The following is a 19,730-nucleotide window of genomic DNA, read 5'->3' as shown; positions in this document are numbered from 1 at the left end:
ATATATATATATATATATATATATATATATATACATACATACACACATATACATTATATATATATATAAAATATAATTGAATAGTTTAAATAAATTGGAATTTATATATTATTATATATTTAAATATTATTTGGGAAATTGAAATAATGAGAGAATTGAATAAAAACCCTGAATATATTGAATGGATTCTGAATGTATTGAATGAAACGTGAGAATATTAAATGAATTCTAAATATATAGAACTTTTCTTAGAACCCTATTTAATTAAACAATTATTATTTTTTTTTTTATGCTGTTAAACAGGCCAATCGTAGTCGGGTGCAATGAAAGCTGCAACGCCTCAGGGCTCCAGGCACTCACGTTTGGTGGCTGGCAGGCCGACGGGTGACGTTGCACACCCTGTACTTTCTCCTCATGGTGCCGCAGTGAGTCACTTCCACCTTCAGACCTGAAAGAAAGGAGTAGAGATTCGGATTATTGATTGATATTGATATTACTGATTATTGGCATACTGATATCCTGATATCCAAAAAGCATATTTTCTTGTATTTCATTAAATATAACATCTGTATATATTAATTATAGAGCGTGCAGGGTGTGGTGAGGCGTGGAAAAGCGATCCAATCGGACTATGCAATTTTAGTTCTACATTTGTTTTTTTTTATATGCAATAAAAATACAAATAAATCAATAAATATAAATGGCACAAGAGCAAAATAAGATTTCTCAAAACTAGGGCTGCTTGATATATTAAAACTATTAAAATATTGCACCTGGACATACAGCGATATGAATATAGTAATATTAAATTAACAAATCTAAAAAAATTTTTTTTATGATTTTAAAATTATAATAGAAATCTTAGTTTTATCATGACACAGAGAGCACAGAATATTATCTGGTGTGTGCATGGTGGTAAATCTGTACTAAAAATCCGTTACTGAAGCTGAAACCACAGGAAGGAAATAAATATACATGTGTGGAACGGGTAAAACTCGCTCAAGATATCCACTGCGATCGCAATCCAAGCCCTACACGCTGCTTCTTTTCTCAACTGTCACTTCTGCTCGCACACATACTTGTTCTTTTTGCCGGTAGTGGGAGAGCCCAACTGCAACCTGAAACCTCAAGCCATTGGCAAATCTTCTTTTTTTTTTTGGTTCAACACTGTCAATTGACAACGTTGCAAATGAGAACGCTTTCAAATAATAAGTGCTTTATTTTGATCAAAATGGAAACAAGGGGACAATTAATAAACAGCATCAATTCTTCTAGGTACATTTGCACACAGATTTTGAGGGAACTTAGCAGGTAGTTCGTTTCAAACACTTTGGAGAACTGGCCATAGATGATCTGTGGATGTGGGCTGCTTCAAATCTTTTTGTCTCTTCATGTAATCCCAGACAGACTCTATGATGTTGAGATGAGATGAAGGCTCTCTAGATCAGCGGTCCCCAACCTTTTTTACGCTACGGACCGGTTTAATGTCAGACAATATTTTTACGAACCGGCCTTTAAGGTGTGGCGGATAAATACAACAAAATAAAACGATACGACTGGCATAAAAAACGATATTTTCTAAATATAATAATACATGTGAATCCACTGGGTTGTTTTTTTGTTCATTTTGCTCGCTTGGGGGTTTTAATTTAGCGTTAACGTATTATGTGTTAGCGGTCGGAGCAGCTCCTTTAAGGAGGTAGTGAATGTTGGTAAGACATGTGACAGAGGCAAACATCATGACATGCATCAAGAGTGAGTCATAGACAGATGTGGTGGAAAGAATCCAATCATTTTCCAAAATAAAACATCGTTCAGAATCAGATAATAAATAAAACAGAAATATGTAAGTTATGTATTCTTTCTGTGCGGCCCGGTACCAATTGACTGACCCGAGGGTTGGGGACCAATGATGTAGAGGCCAAAACTCATACTTTCCAGGACTCCTTGTTCTTTCTCCATGTTAAAGATGGTTCTTAATTATATTGGTTGTACGTTTGGGGTCGTCGTCCTGCTGCAGGATATGTTTGGGGCCAATCAGACACCTTGTCTGGTGGTAGTGAATGATGAATAAGCATCTGCATGCATTTCTCAGGACTGATGACACTGGTCCTGGTCAAAGTTGCAGAAATGCAGACCCCAACTTGCAAGGAACCTCCACCGTAGTGTTATGCCTGATATATATATATATAGTATAAGTATGCAATGTCTTATGACTGGCTGAACAAATGTTAAAAGAAGAAAATGTACTCAGAACGCCAGTTACATATAATACAGAATAAGTTCTTCATAATTACAGTTCTACCCTTTAAGAAGGAGTAAATGTGTGTGAGGACGAATGTCACTTCACCAGAGATTTGGAAGAGGCAAAAGTAGAGCAAACTGCTGAAAAACAAGGCAGTGATTCACAATTGGTCAGCCATCACACTGATTAAAAATAAATAAATAAATAAATAAGCCTTATTAACGGTGTTGCGAATCGCACACCTGATTGAATGAGAACCATCAGAATGAACCTGATGCGAAAAGCTCTCTAGCCAGTCTAGTGATCGTATGTTCTTTTCTTTATTTCGAACATTCAAATTAAAATTTTCCTATTCAAAACGGCAGTCTAGTCGGAACGGTGTGTAAAATCACACTGATCTAAACACGGGTTAGGCCGTAGCAGCCGATCCCAAGACGCGCACGCATACACACCTTTGATTTCTTTGGTGAATTTGACTCTGTGCGAGTCAGTCAGTGGGCGTGGCTGCTCGTCAATGTTATGGATGTCCAGAACCTCGCACATGAACTGGATCACGGGCTGGGCTTTGTAGAACGCCGTAGCCGATACTATTATCAGGGTGAACGTAACAAAAACAAAAACAAAGTGAGTTCCGATCTTACGTGACAAAACTATGTGCAATATATTTCGGTTGAACTACGCGAGCCAAGGAAGTTCTGCACCAACCGTCTATGTTTAACATCATCTTCCACATTGCAGGCCTCACGGATTGGTGGAAACCGAACCACACCTCCCTGCCTCCACCCAGAGGATGATCATAACCTTCAGGAGAGGAGAAGAACGACCGGCCTACTGGTGTGTACCTAAACGAAACAGACACCCACAGAAGTTTGAACACACTTTTGATGGAATCGTGTATTTAAATCCAATCCAGGACAAATCCCGTGTACTTCAAAACAAATCTGAGAATGGCCCTGTACAATGCTTTCCGTGACAGACCAAAGCAAACGATCAGAATAACTAGGTAGACATACAGACGTTCGGTTTGTAAAAGCACAGGGTTTACCTCATGGAGGGCAGGTGGCGAAGCACCACATCTACAGCGTGTACAGGGTTGGTGCTGATTGGCTTGTCCAGCTCCAGAGGCTCATGTGTACTTCGACCAGTCAGTACCTCGTGCAACATGTGCCAGCTGACCAGCGATACAAACTTTATAGAGACTTTAAAGGGTCGATCTTTGCCTCCTTCGCCAGGTAAGGTCACGTCTAGGTCCACCTGCACAAAGCAGAGAAATGAAAGTGATGAGACGGCATTTTGAATTCTAATAACGAAGGCAATAAATGTATTTAGTAAGCTCCAAAACTAGAATAAAATATACACATATACATAATCTCATCATGGTTATGTTTTTGTCTGATGACAGGACCACACAAACGTGTGTATCCTGTATTAGAGAAGTAAAAATTTGGTGCTTTGAGTACAATTCTCTCATACTGACCACTGGATGTTCAACATGGCACCTCATGGTAAAGACTCTCTGAGGATTTCAGAACTGTTGCGCTTCACAAAGAAGGCTATAAGAAGATCGGTAAACACCCTGAAACTAAGTTATAGTACAGTGACCAGGGTCATACAGAGGTTTTCCAAGACGGGTTCCATTTAGAACAGACCTCTTAAGGGTCAATCAAAGAAGTTGAGTCCACGTGCTAGGATTCAGGTGCAGAAGCTGCTTCAAAAAGGTCTTGTCAGTGCTCAGACCAATTCGAGACTTGTTTTGTAACACGCCAACAGATGGCAGCACAAGGCTGCACGCACAGTCACAGGGAGCACTGACCTTCATAAGTCAGTGTGCCAAAAGACATTGTCCGGCGAGATACGGTGCGGATAGCAAAATGTGCTCGACAAGACTTCCAGGGTACACCTAGGAATGGCAGAAACACTGGGGGCACTGTATTGCTGTGCGAGGGGACCATTTTAAGGTGATTGTGTGCAAATGCAGATAAATAGAGTACTTTCTTGTCTTAAGACTTTTTTAATACCAACTCGCATTAATGTGATGGTCGAGTACTGCATACTTCAGCTTTGGAGTAAAGTACAGAAGATAGTAGAAGGACCAATGTAGCACGAGTTTGCCAAGATGATGGAGAAGAAATGGTTGCCACATTGACTCATTTTTGTTTCAGTGTAATGTCTGAGGAAAAGGTCAGTACATTTCATGGGATGGTTTTACATTATTACAGTCTGCGGTTGGTCAGGCTGAAATCCGATAGCCGTAACGCTACGATGATGTGCAAATCGGCCCGTCGCGCTCGGACGCTCTTTGCTTTTAGTTGTTGCGTGGTTCGAATGGTTATGGCACCCGAAATCTTTCACGTGTCATTTCCTTTAAATGCGTTAGGATTCACAGAGCAAAGCATGTGCGTCTTTTATAAAAAAAATTTTTTCGATTGTCAAAAGTGGCTCAAATAGATGAATTTATTCAGGTTTTGTGCATGTGTGTATGTGTGCGTGTGCATGTGTCTTACTCCTGCTGCAGCAACTGGTAGCGAGTGTGCGGTGTACAGGCTCCTCTTGCCGTCATAGACCGGCCTTCTGTCTCCGAAGATGGTCACTTTAAAATGCTGCACCATGGAGTCCACAACCTCCCTAGAAGTTACCAAAGGGAACAAAATACACATGTTTATTGTCATAGCTTGGAATACAGTCTCTTTCTGCTGGAAAACATACACTACATTTACAAAAGTATTTGGAAACGTGACTTTTTCAGCCATCTGTGCTTCTTCCCTGATCTGTTACCACAAAGTTGTATTGAAACGTCTTTAGATGCCTCACATTTCCCATTCACCTAAACTAGGAGACCCAAACCTGTTTCAGCATGGAGCAACACACTGTAGTCTATGTACAGCACCCCTGCAGTTATCTTTCCAAAAGGGCCACATGAGAAATTGGAATGGTTTTATAGGGCAGGAATACATATAATATATTTAATATACACGTATTGTTTATAATATACTTAAGTAAGTTCCAATATATATGAAATCCCACTATAAGAAACAGTAAAAATGTATATATATATATATATGTATATAAATAAGAAATAAGAACGTGTGGTGCAATAATTCTGCACATTTTTTTTTAAAACTCTGTAGAAAATTATTTTTATTTTTATTTTATTCAATTTTATTTTATTTTTTAGCATTTTAAAAACATGTTCTCCACACATTAAGCACACAGCTGTGCCTTTGATATCAGCAAACAAATATTTCGAAAACACGTTAAAAACCTGTCAATTTTACTTTTTTTTTTTAATGTTAGTTGGCATATTTGGGGGCTAAAAGCTCATATTTCTTGCATAAGCGCACTGGTGACGTTAATAAAGAAAAACAATAGTGGCCGTTAAAATAAAAGCCATGTTTGGGCACCGAGTTTGGGCACCGATCTCAAATGAAGATAAGAGAAATGAGAGTACACACACACACACACACACACACACACACACACACACACACACACACACACACACACACACACACACACACACACAATCATTTCTTTCCCCAAAAAAAACAAAACAAAAAAAAACCTGTTGACACGGCGTGGACATCTCTCCGGCTTGATGTCCACCTCGTACAGGTAGACATCCATCTTTGGGATGTCCACTTGGAAGCAGTTGGCCAGCAGCTTGATGGGCTTCCCCATGGTGCCATAGCCAGGCCTGCGTGGCATGGAGAACAGGGGCGCAGCCCCAACGGCTCCTGCGTACACACAAAAAAACATCATTAGACCATCAGTAGAACATCATTAGACCAAACGTGAATTATCCCTAAAGTGTTAGTGAGAACCAGTAGAAACTCATACAATTACAAAGTTTTTGCTATAAAGCTGTTTTCATGACAATGTCCATTATTAAAATTGCTCTTTAAAAAACCTAGTGAATTCCTTCAAACCCTTACAATGTGTAAAAATGTTTTTTTCTGCTATCAGGAAATCGCTGAGAGACCTGAATGCGACATGACTGCAGGTTTTGCATTTCTGAAATACTGTATATACACCGTAAATACCGGAATACGAACGCAGACTCGTTAATGTGACTGTACAAAAGTGCAAGAGACACGTTGTTATAAGGACAACGAAAACAGAGGTCTTGGTGTAAGGACGCTTTATTACTACTTAAACAGACTGGATTTTAATCGGCTCATTATTTCAAGCCGTTTGATTTTGGAAATGTAAAAATACCAGGTTTCTTTACATAATTATAAACGTCTCTCCTGAGGTCTTATCAAAAAATGTGTTTGGGGGTTAGCGACTCTGTATGTGTGACTTTTCCAGCCATATGTGGTTCTTCTCTCTGAACACACAATTGTACAGGATGTCTATGGATGCCGCAGCATTACATTTTCCCTTCACTTGCACTACGAGACCCAAATCAGCTCCATGAACATATGCTTTACTTGGATTGGAGCGGAAGATCTTGAGTAGCCTCCTATAGAGCTCTCGACTCTGAACAATGGATGTACCATGGTTCCTTAGGTACCATTCATTAACCTGACTTTAATAAAATCCTTGTGGTTGAATGAGTACAAACTCCCAAATCTAGTGGAACATCTTCCCAGAAGAGTGGAGGTTACTATAACAGGAAATGGGGAGGAAATATGGAACGGGATGTTCAAAAAGTACAAATCATATAGTCAGGTGTCTGCAAACTTTTGACCACAGTATAGCATGTGCTGAAATAATTGTTTTGCACAATAAATATACATATAAAGTGGATATGAATAAAAGACATTTTTAAATGTAAAAGATTAAAGGTAAAACAGAGTAGTTGGATGATGAACATAATAATAGAGCTGTAATAATGGAAAAGAAATCAAATGTGCACAATATACACATACAGTGGGTACGGAAGTATTCAGACCCCCTTAAATTTTTCACTCTTTGTTATATTGCAGCCATTTGCTAAAATCATTTAGGTTCATTCTTCTTCCTCATGAATGTACACATAGCACCCCATACTGACAGAAAAACACAGAATTGTTGACATTGCTGCAGATATATTAAAAAAGAAAAACTGAAATATCACACGGTCCTAAGTATTCAGACCCTTTGCTCAGTATTTAGTAGAAGCCCCCTTTTGATCTAATACAGCCAGGAGTCTTTTTGGGAAAGATGCAACAAGTCTTTCACACCTAGATTTGGGGATCCTCTGCCATTCCTCCTTGCAGGTCCTCTCCAGTTCTGTCAGGTTGGATGGTAAACGTTGGTGGACAGCCATTTTTAGGTCTCTCCAGAGATGCTCAATTGGGTTTAAGTCAGGGCTCTGGCTGGGCCATTCAAGAACAGTCACGGAGTTGTTGTGAAGCCACTCCTTCGTTTTTTTTAGCTGTGTGCTTAGGGTCATTGTCTTGTTGGAAGGTAAACCTTCGGCCCAGTCTGAGGTCCAGAGCACTCTGGAGAAGGTTTTTGTCCAGGATATCCCTGTACTTGGCCGCATTCATCTTTCCCTCGATTGCAACCAGTCGTCCTGTCCCTGCAGCTGAAAAACACCCCCACAGCATGATGCTGCCACCACCATGCTTCACTGTTGGGACTGTATTGGACAGGTGATGAGCAGTGCCTGGTTTTCTCCACACATACCGCTTAGAATTAAGGCCAAAAAGTTCTATCTTGGTCTCATCAGACCAGAGAATCTTATTTCTCACCATCTTGGAGAACTCCATGCGGGCTTTCATGTGTCTTACACTGAGGAGAGGCTTCCGTCGGGCCACTCTGCCATAAAGCCCCGACTGGTGGAGGGCTGCAGTGATGGTTGACTTTCTACAACTTTCTTCCATCTCCCGACTGCATCTCTGGAGCTTAGCCACAGTGATCTTTGGGTTCTTCTTTACCTCTCTCACCAAGGCTCTTCTCCCCCGATAGCTCAGTTTGGCCGGTCGGCCAGCTCTAGGAATGGTTCTGGTCGTCCCAAACGTCTTCCATTTGAGGATTATGGAGGCCACTGTGCTCTTAGGAACCTTAAGTGCAGCAAAATTTTTTTGGAACCGTGGCCAGATCTGTGCCTTGCCACAATTCTGTCTCTGAGCTCTTCAGGCAGTTCCTTTGACCTCATGATTCTCATTTGCTCTGACATGCATTGTGATCTGGAAGGTCTTATATAGACAGGTGTGTGGCTTTCCTAATCAAGTCCAATCAGTATAATCAAAAATTTCTGGACTCAAATGAAAGTGTAGAACCATCTCAAGGATGATCAGAAGAAATGGAGAGCACCGGAGTTAAATATATGAGTGTCACAGCAAAGGGTCTGAATACTTAGGACCGTGTGATATTTCAGTTTTTCTTTTTTAATAAATCTGCAACAATGTCAACAATTCTGTGTTTTTCTGTCAGTATGGGGTGCTATGTGTACATTCATGAGGAAGAAGAATGAACTTAAATTATTTTAGCAAATGGCTGCAATATAACGAAGAGTGAAAAATTTAAGGGGGTCTGAATACTTTCCGTACCCACTGTATATCGCAGCATTTACACCCATGAAAGCATGTCAAATGTTGAAATTAAAACGGTCCTAATAAAGTGCAGCTGTGCAGGAAGGGCAATGTGGAATGCATCGTTTCATGGAAAAAGCAGAATTCAAATCATATAATACATATTTTTATATGCATATAATACAAGTCAAAACTTGACTTTCCATTTGGTCTTCAAGTGAAAAGAAAAAATCAGCATTCTGAAACCTTTGTGGATCGGTTTTTGGTTTAGGCAAAAACATTTACACACAATTTTACTAAACGTTTGATAAATGAAGCCCGGTCTGTTGTGCTGTGTAGAGAGTAAGCAAGAGAGATGTACAAGAGCTTTGGACTTGTTTCAGCAGACTTAGACTAGAGGTAGCAGAGCTGAAGATGTTAAGGTTTTCGTTGGGAGTGACGTTGGACGTTGGACAGAATTAGAAACGAGTTTATTAAAGAGACAGCACATGTAGGACGTTTTGGAGACAAGGTAAGGGAGGTGAGATTGAGATGGTTTGGACATGTGCAGAGGAGGGACATGGGGTATAGCTGTAGGAGAATGCTGAGGATGGAGCCACCAGGAAGGAGGAAAAGAGGAAGACCAAGGAGGAGGTTTATGGATGTGGTGAAGGAAGAAGAAAAAAACAACAAAAAAAACCCCCGCAATATTGCAATTACATCAAGCTAAAGCAAAGCTACAGAGTTTAAAATCAAGTTTAAATTTTAGAAAATGAGAGCATTTTGATTAGCAGGGTCAACCTCCTTCGCAACAATGGTAGGGAAATAGTCAGAAGTTCACTAGATTCCCCTCAGTCATCAGTTCAGATTATTAAGTTCTTAAAATAAAGCAGTTTAAAACATGAGAAAAAACTGTCACTGTATCTGGAAGCTTGTTCTCTTTTATTTATTTATTTATTTATTTATTTATTTATTTATTTATTTATTTATTTTCAAAGGTGTGATTACAAACTGAAGTAATCAGTTTTATGTCTCTTTCACTACAGAGCACAGCAATCTGGGTTATTCCCCAAAGTGTTACCACAAAGCTACAGACACACAATTGTATATAATGTCTTTGAATGTGGTAGAATTACATTTTCCCCATTACTTGAACTCGAAGACCTAAACTTGGTCCAGGATGACACATGCGCAAAGCCAGCTCCAGGATGATATGCTTTCGGGTTCGTAGTGGAAGATCTTAAGCAGCTGGCTATAGAGCTCTGAACACCTTTGGAATGAACTGGAACGCAGACCGCACCCCAGATCTCGTCGCCCTACATCGGAAACCGACTTTTATAAAAGTTTTGTGTGTAAAATCGAACAGTTACACGTGGGGTTCTACGAAGAAAGAAATCCACATATAATATGACGGTGTATTACTGCCAATATAGGATTTTATAAAAAAAGAACTGGAAGGGGAGGAGCAGAGAATTTCAGAGTTTAAAACTTTGAATTTGAGGTTGTAAGTCGAAATTTTCAAGTTTAAAATTCAGAATATAGGAAAACAACAAAAATTAATATAACGAAAATTAAATTCTTTAAGTTTTAAACTAGAAAATGTTGAGTATGAGGATCTGGTGATTCAGAGCTAAAATAACAAGTATTTCCTTGTAAATCCAAGGGAAAATGCCAGTCTTAATGCAAAACACGTGACGTCTGCCCAACAATGCAACGTGTATATGCGGTTTTCTTCCTTAATTAAAATTAAAACCCCACAGATTTAAGAGTTTTAAATACAAAATGTTGAATATTTTTTCCTTAAAAATTTCCAGGTTTAATACAATTATTTTTTTCATTATATTAGTTTCAATAGTCAGAATTTTAAACTTGAACATTTCGACTTACAACTTAAAAATTCTAAGTTTTAAACTCGAAAATCCCCTGCCCCTCCCCTTCCAGTTCTATTTTAAAAGCTGATTTTGGCCATAATTTTTACACACAAAATTAATATTTTTTTTCTCGAAAAGTAATGCACATTTCTACATTTAATATTACGAGTGTACATGGTTCCTGTTAGAACCCGAGTTGTTAGAAACGATTGTTAGAAAGAGGGCAGGGGACACTTTTACTTGGAGGGGTAAAAAGTGTCGCACTTTCCATGATGATATTGCATTTTATTTGTTTGTTGAAGCAGAGGCACATAATCAATATTTTGTTGTGAAATGGTGCAAATAAAGGCTTGGTTTATCAGGGTTTTTTATTTTTTATTTCTTCTTCTGTCCACACAAGAAAAATTGTCGTTCCTGCTTCTCCTGAGTGTATTATAAATGCATGCGCTTTTTAGATATAGAATATACGATCGAGTTTAAATGGGGTTTTGTGGGCGTCGGTACATGTAAATGAGCAGAGTCATGACCTGGCTTTGAATTTTAACTTTTGTTTTGTTAAGTTTGGTTTACTGAAATTTTTAATTGTGTAGGCGATTACTTCCTTTAGTATATTTTTGGGTGAGGGGATGACAATGGAATACTGATAGTATGATCACAAAATCTTAGATCTTTATACCGAGAACGACCAAACAAATCCCAATCAGAGGCAGGTAACGTCTGTAGTGATGATATGCTGGATGATATGAGCATATTAATATATTTATATTGTAAGAACAACCACCTTCGAATATATTTGAATATTAGTCAAAACGACCAGGAAAGGCAACAGTAATCGAACATTAAATAACAAACAAGATAAGGCAGCGCCAGCGTTCGCTCCGGAATTCCGGATTTGCATATCGAGAAGATTTTCTCGATTATTTTAGTAATCGACTATTCTCCCGATCACTCAAAACGATTAATCGGGTTATCGGATAAGAAGTACTTTTTCTTTATTCAAGAGAAAATAAGACAGCTCTTAAATTTTTATTTATATTTTACTGCTAAATTACATACAAGAAATTCTGTAAAAACTAAATCCATTAGTGCATTTAATTGCCATATTACATGAACATGCAAATACATAAACTCGCGATTCCGACTTTATTTCTCGTAAACATCCGACATTTCTGCACCGTGTTTTGTTTATTTTTAGTTTGAAATGATCCAATACTTTGGAAAACTTCTGTCTCTTTCTTTAGCCTGAATCCTATGGAAGCCTGTTTCAACCACCTTAAAAAAAGTTTTTTTCTCGTAAACATCCGACATTTCTGGTGCATCCACCGGTACCCGTGTTGTGGGCCTGAAGTTTGAAGCTGTTGGTGTAGGAATGAGGCTCCTCTGCTTCATCTGTCTTGTTCAGTCTCCTCCAGAGCTGATTGTTAGAAAGAGTGCTCAGTTGGATACCGTGCGATTTATTGATTGTAGCCCATTTTATTTTTAAAGTGTAAAGCTTTCTGCCACTACAAAGGGGTGACGCTGCCCGATTGGCAAAAAAAACCTGAGAAATAATGTCAGAATTGAGAGGAAAAAAAGTTAGAATTAGGCCAACTTTTTATTTAATGTTACAAAAATGGGTTTTCTTATGAATCTTCTCCTCCCCCTCACTGTTTTCTACTCGTTCCTCCATTTTTTCATTCTTTTTAGTAATAATGGTCTGCGGGGGAACACGGTGCTCTGAGTGTAGTTAAATGGACAAAACAAAGCGAGTAATTTGCCTTAATGATTTTTTTTGTATTCGAATTACTCAAGGAATCGTTTCGGCACTAAAAACGAGTACTTTTTTAAAGACAAAAATGCGTTTCCTCAAATCTCCGTGGGATTTCGGCTGCCTCCTGTTCACTTGGCATCCGTATCAGCCCATTCACCACTTCCTTAGCAGAAGATAGACACAAGATTTTTTTTTTTACTGCGCTCTTGTGAACACTGAATTGATTTGCCACAATGCGGTATTCCAATCACAATCTCCTCATCTTGTCAGGTCAAGAGTCTGGGTGTCATCCTTGATAATACATTGTCTTTTAAAAAGCATGTGAACAATATCACTCGGTCTGCGTACTTCCATCTTGTACATGCTCTAGTTACCTCACGCACTGAATATATTGTAACTCTCTTCTGTTTGGTTACCTTACAAACTCCTTTATAAACTTCAATTGGTTCAGAACTCAGCTGCCCGTTCAATTACTAGAATCTCCTCCATCGAGCGGATCTCCCTCGTTCTTTATAAATCCACATACAGTGATCACTTTTAAATCAGGCATCGAAACTCATCTGTTCAGATTCGCTTTTCTGACTAATTTTACCAGTTAAATAGCTGTAGATTTTATGATGTCACTCTACTATACGGTGTCCTTAAGTGTTTCTATTATTATTAAATTGATCGTTTAGCGTTTAAAAGATTAAAGTTAAAGTTTCCTAACGGTTTGAAAAGTCGTGTTGCGTTTTGTTATTGTGAATGGGTTTTGGCAGACGCCGTTATCCAGATGAATTACAATTATCTTGTTATATAAGTGAGCAGCTGCTGGTTAAGGGCCTTGTTTAAGGGCCCAGCAGAGGCGTACGGATCACGACTCAAGGTTTGGCGCACATGTTAACCGCGGATTAATTGCTCTTTTATTTATTTATTCTGATTAATCCCAATTAAAAGACGTTTTTTTTAATATTGCTTTTTAAGTCATTTTGTAACTACACAAAGCGGACATGTGTTCATGTAAACGCCACGTGTTAATCGATCAACAACAACGGCTAGCGGAGAAGCAGAAGAACTTAAAATGCCTTCCGCGGATTTTTAAACGCAAGAATAGGAGTATTTTCTTTGCCGTAACTTTTCTTGTCATTAATGGAAAGCAAATTAGATTTGTCTCCTCCCCCTTTTTTGCTGATCCGAAGAATGATGTGATCCATGACTCGCAAACCGTAATAAGATTCGAACCAGCAGCTTGGTGGTGCTGGGATCTGAACTCAAGACCTTCTAAATCAAAGCCCTAGGTCTTGACCGATGATATACCATTTGCACAACGTTTGGAAACAGACAGCGAACAGACAGTGAGATGGCTACACGTTATACAAAAAAAATTAAAATACACAAAGTTTAGGGACACCTGCATTTTTTCAGCAAACTGCTACCACAACGATGGAGGCACATAATTATACAGGATGTCTGGATGCTGTGGCATGAGAGTTTCCCTTCACCTGAACTAGGAGACACAAACCTGTTCCAGCACGACAATGCCCCTGTGTACAAGCCAGCTCTATGAAGATAAGCTGGAGTGGAAGATCTTCAGTGGCCTGCTATAGAGCTCTGACCAGAACCCTATTGAACACCTTTGAATGTTTTCATGCTGACCTCGCTTACATCAGTACCTCCCTTTAGAATCGGATGCTCAGAAAGAATGGGAGGTTCAGAAAGCACAAACATATATAACGGTCAGGTGTGCACACCTTTTTAGCGACTTTTTTCCCATGGAATTGTCGGAATTGTGAGTAAGATTGAATCCCCCGCGAGCGTCGAGGCCCAGCGCGAGTGATGAACGGGGGATGTGCAGAAAACGTGTTGATGGTGGAAAGCAAGTGAACGAAACTCCAGTTCCCAGGGAGACGTTGCCATACCAACCCAACCCATGTGGCCCAGCCCTTTCTCCCACTCCTCTCTCTCCATGGCAACTTCGTCGATACAAACAAGCCATAACAAAACGGGTGCTTCCTTAAATAGTCACGAGTACAAGTGCTTGAACAAGACAAGCTCGTTCCCGTCGTTCGTTCGCCTACACATCCTTCACACTCGGTGCCCTCCGCGTAAACCCTGTACAACAGTTCTACACTTTGGGGTTTTCTTCATAACTGCAAAGACTATGCATAAACAAACGGAACAAACTCAGCCCGAACAGCAGGTGCGTTCACATGGAGCAAAGTAATCGGGTTTAAAAGTCCAATCCGAGTGAAAATGCGCAAACCGAATGAAATTGTAATCGGTTTGAGAAGGGTGGGATAAACCTTTCTATAAACCGAACAAAAAGCTTAATTCTGCCTGCGTGTGTAAACGCGTTAAACCGTAGCTGTAGCTATCGATCATTTTAGTAATCGAGAATCCTAACGATTATTCCAAAGATTAATCGAATAAGAAGTACTTTTTCTTTATTAAAACGCGATACTAAATATACAGGAGAAAATAAGACACATCTCCTAAAACTAACAAGTAATATATATATATATATATATAAATTTCTTGTTAGTTTTAGGAGACGTGTCTTATTTTTTCCTGTGTATATATATATATATATATATATATATATATATATATATATATATATATATATATATATATATATATATATATATATATATATATATATATATACACACACACACATACAATTCAGAGTTAATTTCTCGTAAACATCCGTTTTCAAAGTGTAAAGCTTTCTGCCACTATGAAGGGGTTGACTGTGCTCGAGAATTACGAGAGAGAGAGAGAGAAAAAAAAAACAGTGCTATAAACCTGCTTCTATAAAAATCAGTTTTCTCCCTATTTTGAAGCGTGTGTTCCCTGTCCAGAGCGCTCCAGAGTTAAGTGGTTGGTGCGTCAGTGATAATGGTCCGTGGGAAAACACGGTGCTCCGCTCCGGTGTAGTTAAATGGACTAAACGGAGCAAAAAATTTGCTCGAGGAATTGTGCATTAAAAAAAGGTTACTTTATAAGACCCGTTACTTGAGGAACAAAAAAATCTCAAATCTCCGTGCGATTTCGGTATCAGATCTCGTATCGGCCCATCGCTTCCTTTGCAGAAGATACACACAATCCTTTTTTTTTTTTACTGTGCGCTTGTAATCACTGAATTGATTTGCACGACGCGGTATTCCGCACATCTTCGTATATTTCATATACACTTGCTGCTTATAATAGATTTGATCAAGTTCCAATATATATGAAATCCCACTATAGTATACTACAGTAAGTGAATCAGTACAGGGAGAAAATGTGGACGATAGAATTTTATATATATATATATATATATATATATATATATATATATATATATATATATATATATATTTATAAAAAAAATAATGAGCACAAAAACAGTTTAGAAAATGTCAACTTTAGCAACGTTTTAAAAAAAAAAATAGCATTGTAACTTGAAGTGAAATAGCAGCGTCAACTCGCATTAATAAAAAACAGCGAACCAAAAGTCACACAGTCAAAGAATTATTGCAATATTTAAGAAACATTTATTTAAAAAAAAAAAATTATTTTATATATAGCATTTTAAAAATAGCATCATAACTTTAGTAACTAGTCCAAGACCAACATCACATTCATTTATGCAAATAAATAAATAAATAAATAAATTACTGCACCCAGTGTTTTTTGTTTGGTTCAGTGAGAGAAATCTGGCCTGCTTTGGGCAAGTGCACTAAAGTCTGAAGGAAAATATCAGAGGTGAATAAGTGAAGAACAGCACACAGATAATCATCACTAAGAGAAGATCTGAATTGCTCTTCATTCTGCTCGATTTTTCTTTGTTTAATGTTAGTTGACATATTTGAGGGATAAAAACTAATTTCTTGGAGGCCGTCCAACACATTCGCTGACGTGCAGAAGCGCGCCGGTGACGTTAATTTAAAAAAAAACAATTGTGGCCTTCAAAATAAAAGCCATGTAGTAATTGTAGTTTGCACTGATCGCAAATAAGTAGGCGTCGCTGTAACACCTTTACTACGAAATCGCGCTGTGACCTTTCTCACAGTCTGCACAAACGAAAGCGCTGGAACATGTAAACGCCATATTGGATTAGATACAGTCTCACGTAAACCGTCCACCGAATCGTTCGATTGGAATGGTTTTAGTAAAAGAAATAAAAATTGTACGCTAACGTGCGGTTTATTCGATTTCACGCAAATAGCTACTAATCCAAATTTTATACCCCAGTGTTCTGGAGTTCTCGATTCTGATTGGTGTTCTTTCATATTCCATAACCGCACCTACAGATCAGAGGTCTGTATGAATGCGCCCCATCGATGCGCATTATGGTTTCTATAGCAACCGATCGTGGAGTGTGATCGTGGAGTGTGACAAGTGAGCATACACACATACGTACAACTAGTGTGAAATATCCTACGCTCAGCAAAATCTGTCATTCAAACAAAAAGATTGTCATTATATATCTATATCTATATTCTCTCTCTCTCTCATATATATATATATAAAATCTCGATGTTTGATCACATATGGCATTAAAATACCTTACAGAATAATTGTCCGATAAGTGTTATTTTTTTGTTAATAACATGAGTGTTTTTAAGTCCCACTGACAAATAGAAAGAAGGAAAGAAAGAAAGAAAGAAAGAAAGAAAGAAAGAAAGAAAGAAAGAAAGAAAGAAAGAAAAAAAAAAAAAAAAAAAGAGATGCTGGTATTTATACTGTATGTTCTGTAGAGATCCTGGTGATTCTTCTGTGTGTTTGGTTCTACTGTATATTCTATAAAAATCCTGGTGGTTCTACTGTACGTTCTGTAGAGATCCTAGTGGTTCTTCTGTATGTAGTTGGCTCTACTGTATATTCTGTAGAAATCCTGGTGGTTCTACGACATGTGCCATAGAGATCTGAGTCGTTCTGTAGAGATCCTAGTGGTTCTTCTGTATGTGGTTGGTTCTAATGTATATTCTGTAGAGATCTTGTTGGTTCTACTGCGTGTGCCATAGTGATCCTGGTGGTTCGGTATGTTCTGTAGAGATCCTGGTGGTTCTGTAGAGATCCTGGTAGGTCAACTGTATGTGGTCAACCTTATAGTTTGTTCTACTGCATGTGCTGTAGAGATTCCTGGTGGTACTATTTTATGTGCTGTAGAGATCCTGGTGGTTGTTTCTACTTCATGTTCTGTAGAGATGCTGGTGGTTCTACCGTATGTGTTTCAGTTGAAGTAAAACAAATGAGTCGTAGGGATTCATCATCATCATCATCATCAGATGTAACTACAGCCGGTTAAAACAGTGACCGCATATTTAAATATCAGCTACTACTTGACAAGTCACTGTGATAGAAAAAGTGTTTTATTCCTCTTATGTCAAACCAACCCCCAAAGTGAACAAGGGGACAAATGGACGAGTGGATGACTTTTTCAATATAAGAGCGTCATTTCTTTCTTTATTGGGTTCATTCGCATTTTAGATCCTTCACAGATCTTTTTCCTCACTAGTAAAATCTTTTCAGTGCTCAAACGTGAAACATTACACTTCCAGTGGCACGCCAGGTGGCCCTTCGGTGAGTCTCCATGGCAACGGGCGCTTAGCAACAAAGCATGCTTCCGGCTGGAGAGACCGGCCGCACCTGACCGACCGCCTGCGCGCGCACGCAACACCGGCACGCGTGACATCAGGAGCTTCAGGAGCTCATTTCTGGTCTACAGGGCAAGTGAGTGGTTCCTTATTCACTTCGACAAAACCTCTTCTGTGGCTGAAAAATGACTCATAGGACGAACATGCAAACCCCAAACAGACCCAAACTTGTATTTCGGAAAGCTTGTTTTTTTTTATTTTAACCCCAAAACTGATTTTTTCCGCACCTTCATCCTTCATACTGTTTACTAAAACATCTCATACCATGATCTGTTTCTAGTTAAACAAATAAGACACACGTGCAACCTTTAAATGCAAAATGTGGTGAAGAAGAAGGTACCTGTAGTGCCGATTTCCATTCATGAGGTCTCTGACCAGATTGGAGGCTTCTGGAGGGTCAACAGCCGGCTGGTAGACTGGGGTGGGTGGTTGTTCCTGCTCGGGCCCAGATTAGAAAGTTCTCGCGGTGTTCCTCTGTGCGCCTGAGAAAGCCTTGGCCCGGCTGGTTGAGGGTCAGCTTGGCCTCGGGTTCATTCGGTTCAGCAGTGTCTCCTCCTGCCTGAAGATAAATACACACTATTCTTTCTAACCTTTCCTGCCTTTTATTTCTCACCGCTGGAAACTAATTGCTCCCAGATGACAGCTCAGACAGATCCTCCTCAAACACTCCCCAGAGTCTGCTTTCTGCTTCTTCTCCTTTTTCTCTGAACTCCGAGCTGTTGCTGTTCACCACCTTCAAGCTCCACTGAAATGCCCCCAACAGCGTCCTCCTGCTACAACAATAAATAAGTGTCTATCTGTAAAAAGTTCTGGTTACGGGGGAAAATGAACAGATTCTTCCAGCAGCCGTTTTTTTCACTCCGAGTCCCGAGTCTCCTCTTACCGGTTTACCAGCTCACTACGGTCAGTGGGACCCAACCGGAAATACCAACCTTAGGACGCCGCGTCATTTCCGGGAGTCGCGTCATTCGGTTGTCAGCGCTACCGCAGTTCCTGCGTACAGGCTGATTTCCTCATTTCTATTATTATTATTATAATCATCATCATCATCATCTTTATTATCAATATATATATATAATAATTATAACATTAACAATAATAAAAAATAAGAAGAATAAACAAAACAATAATACTAATATTAAATGAGTAACTAACAAAAAAAAATCTAATTATAAAATAAACAATAATAGGAATAAGAACAACTAAAACAATATAAATAAGAATAATAAGAATAAGAATAAGAATAAGAATAACAACAACAAAACTAGAAATACATAATAGTAAAAACATAATAATCATAAATATTAATAATAATAATAATAATAATAATAATAATAATAATAATAATAATAATAAAATCAGATCTGTTTTTCTCGTTTATGTATGCATTTATTTATTTACTTACAATTAGTTGCATACTGCATTTGAATTTACATATAGCATAAAACCTTTGCTCTGTAATGTTGTAATATTGTTAGTTTTGTCAGCATATTCAATAAAAGATTGATAATAGAAAAATGTTTTTTAATGCTTGCTGTACCCAATTACTTTTTGAGGCTAATGTCTTTTTATTTATTTGTTTGCCTTTTTTGTGTTTATTTATATTTCTGATAAAATTATATGTGTTTTTATTTATTAATAATAAATAAATAAATAAATAAATAAATAAATAAATAAATAAATAAATAAAAGCTTTTAAATATACCAAACTGCTTTTTAGCTAAATGAAACTGTGAACTACACCTTCACCTGCTTGTCATTATGAATAGTGGCCTGGAGATGGCGATGTTGCATTGGTGA

General features: G+C 38.4%; 1 protein-coding gene across 1 annotated transcript; it reads right to left on the bottom strand.

Moving 5' to 3' along the window:
- Positions 1 to 298: 298 nt before the first annotated feature.
- Positions 299 to 18,870, bottom strand: ago3b (argonaute RISC catalytic component 3b). The gene is made up of 7 exons (XM_083544411.1): positions 18,271 to 18,870; positions 5,808 to 5,979; positions 4,750 to 4,870; positions 3,291 to 3,499; positions 2,951 to 3,087; positions 2,698 to 2,832; positions 299 to 448 (listed from the first exon to the last, which is right to left on the bottom strand). The coding sequence occupies exons 1-7, from the start codon at positions 18,287 to 18,289 to the stop codon at positions 357 to 359; spliced, it is 885 nt and encodes a 294-aa protein (XP_083400537.1). The 5' UTR covers positions 18,290 to 18,870; the 3' UTR covers positions 299 to 356.
- Positions 18,871 to 19,730: the final 860 nt, after the last annotated feature.

Source organism: Silurus aristotelis (assembly GCF_946808225.1).
Source record: "Silurus aristotelis genome assembly, chromosome: 6".
Taxonomy (NCBI): domain Eukaryota; kingdom Metazoa; phylum Chordata; class Actinopteri; order Siluriformes; family Siluridae; genus Silurus; species Silurus aristotelis.
The sequence above is the reverse complement of the archived record's forward strand: the minus strand, read 5'-3'. Positions and strand labels throughout refer to the sequence as shown.

What these genes read in the sequence shown, in the direction of transcription:
- ago3b (XM_083544411.1), bottom strand. An exon ending in TGTCCACGCCGTGTCAACAG is followed by an intron (nt 4,871 to 5,807) that starts GTTTTTTTTTGT and finishes GGTAACTTCTAG; the next exon opens with GGAGGTTGTGGACTCCATGG. An exon ending in TACCAGTTGCTGCAGCAGGA is followed by an intron (nt 3,500 to 4,749) that starts GTAAGACACATG and finishes TGCTTTGTGCAG; the next exon opens with GTGGACCTAGACGTGACCTT.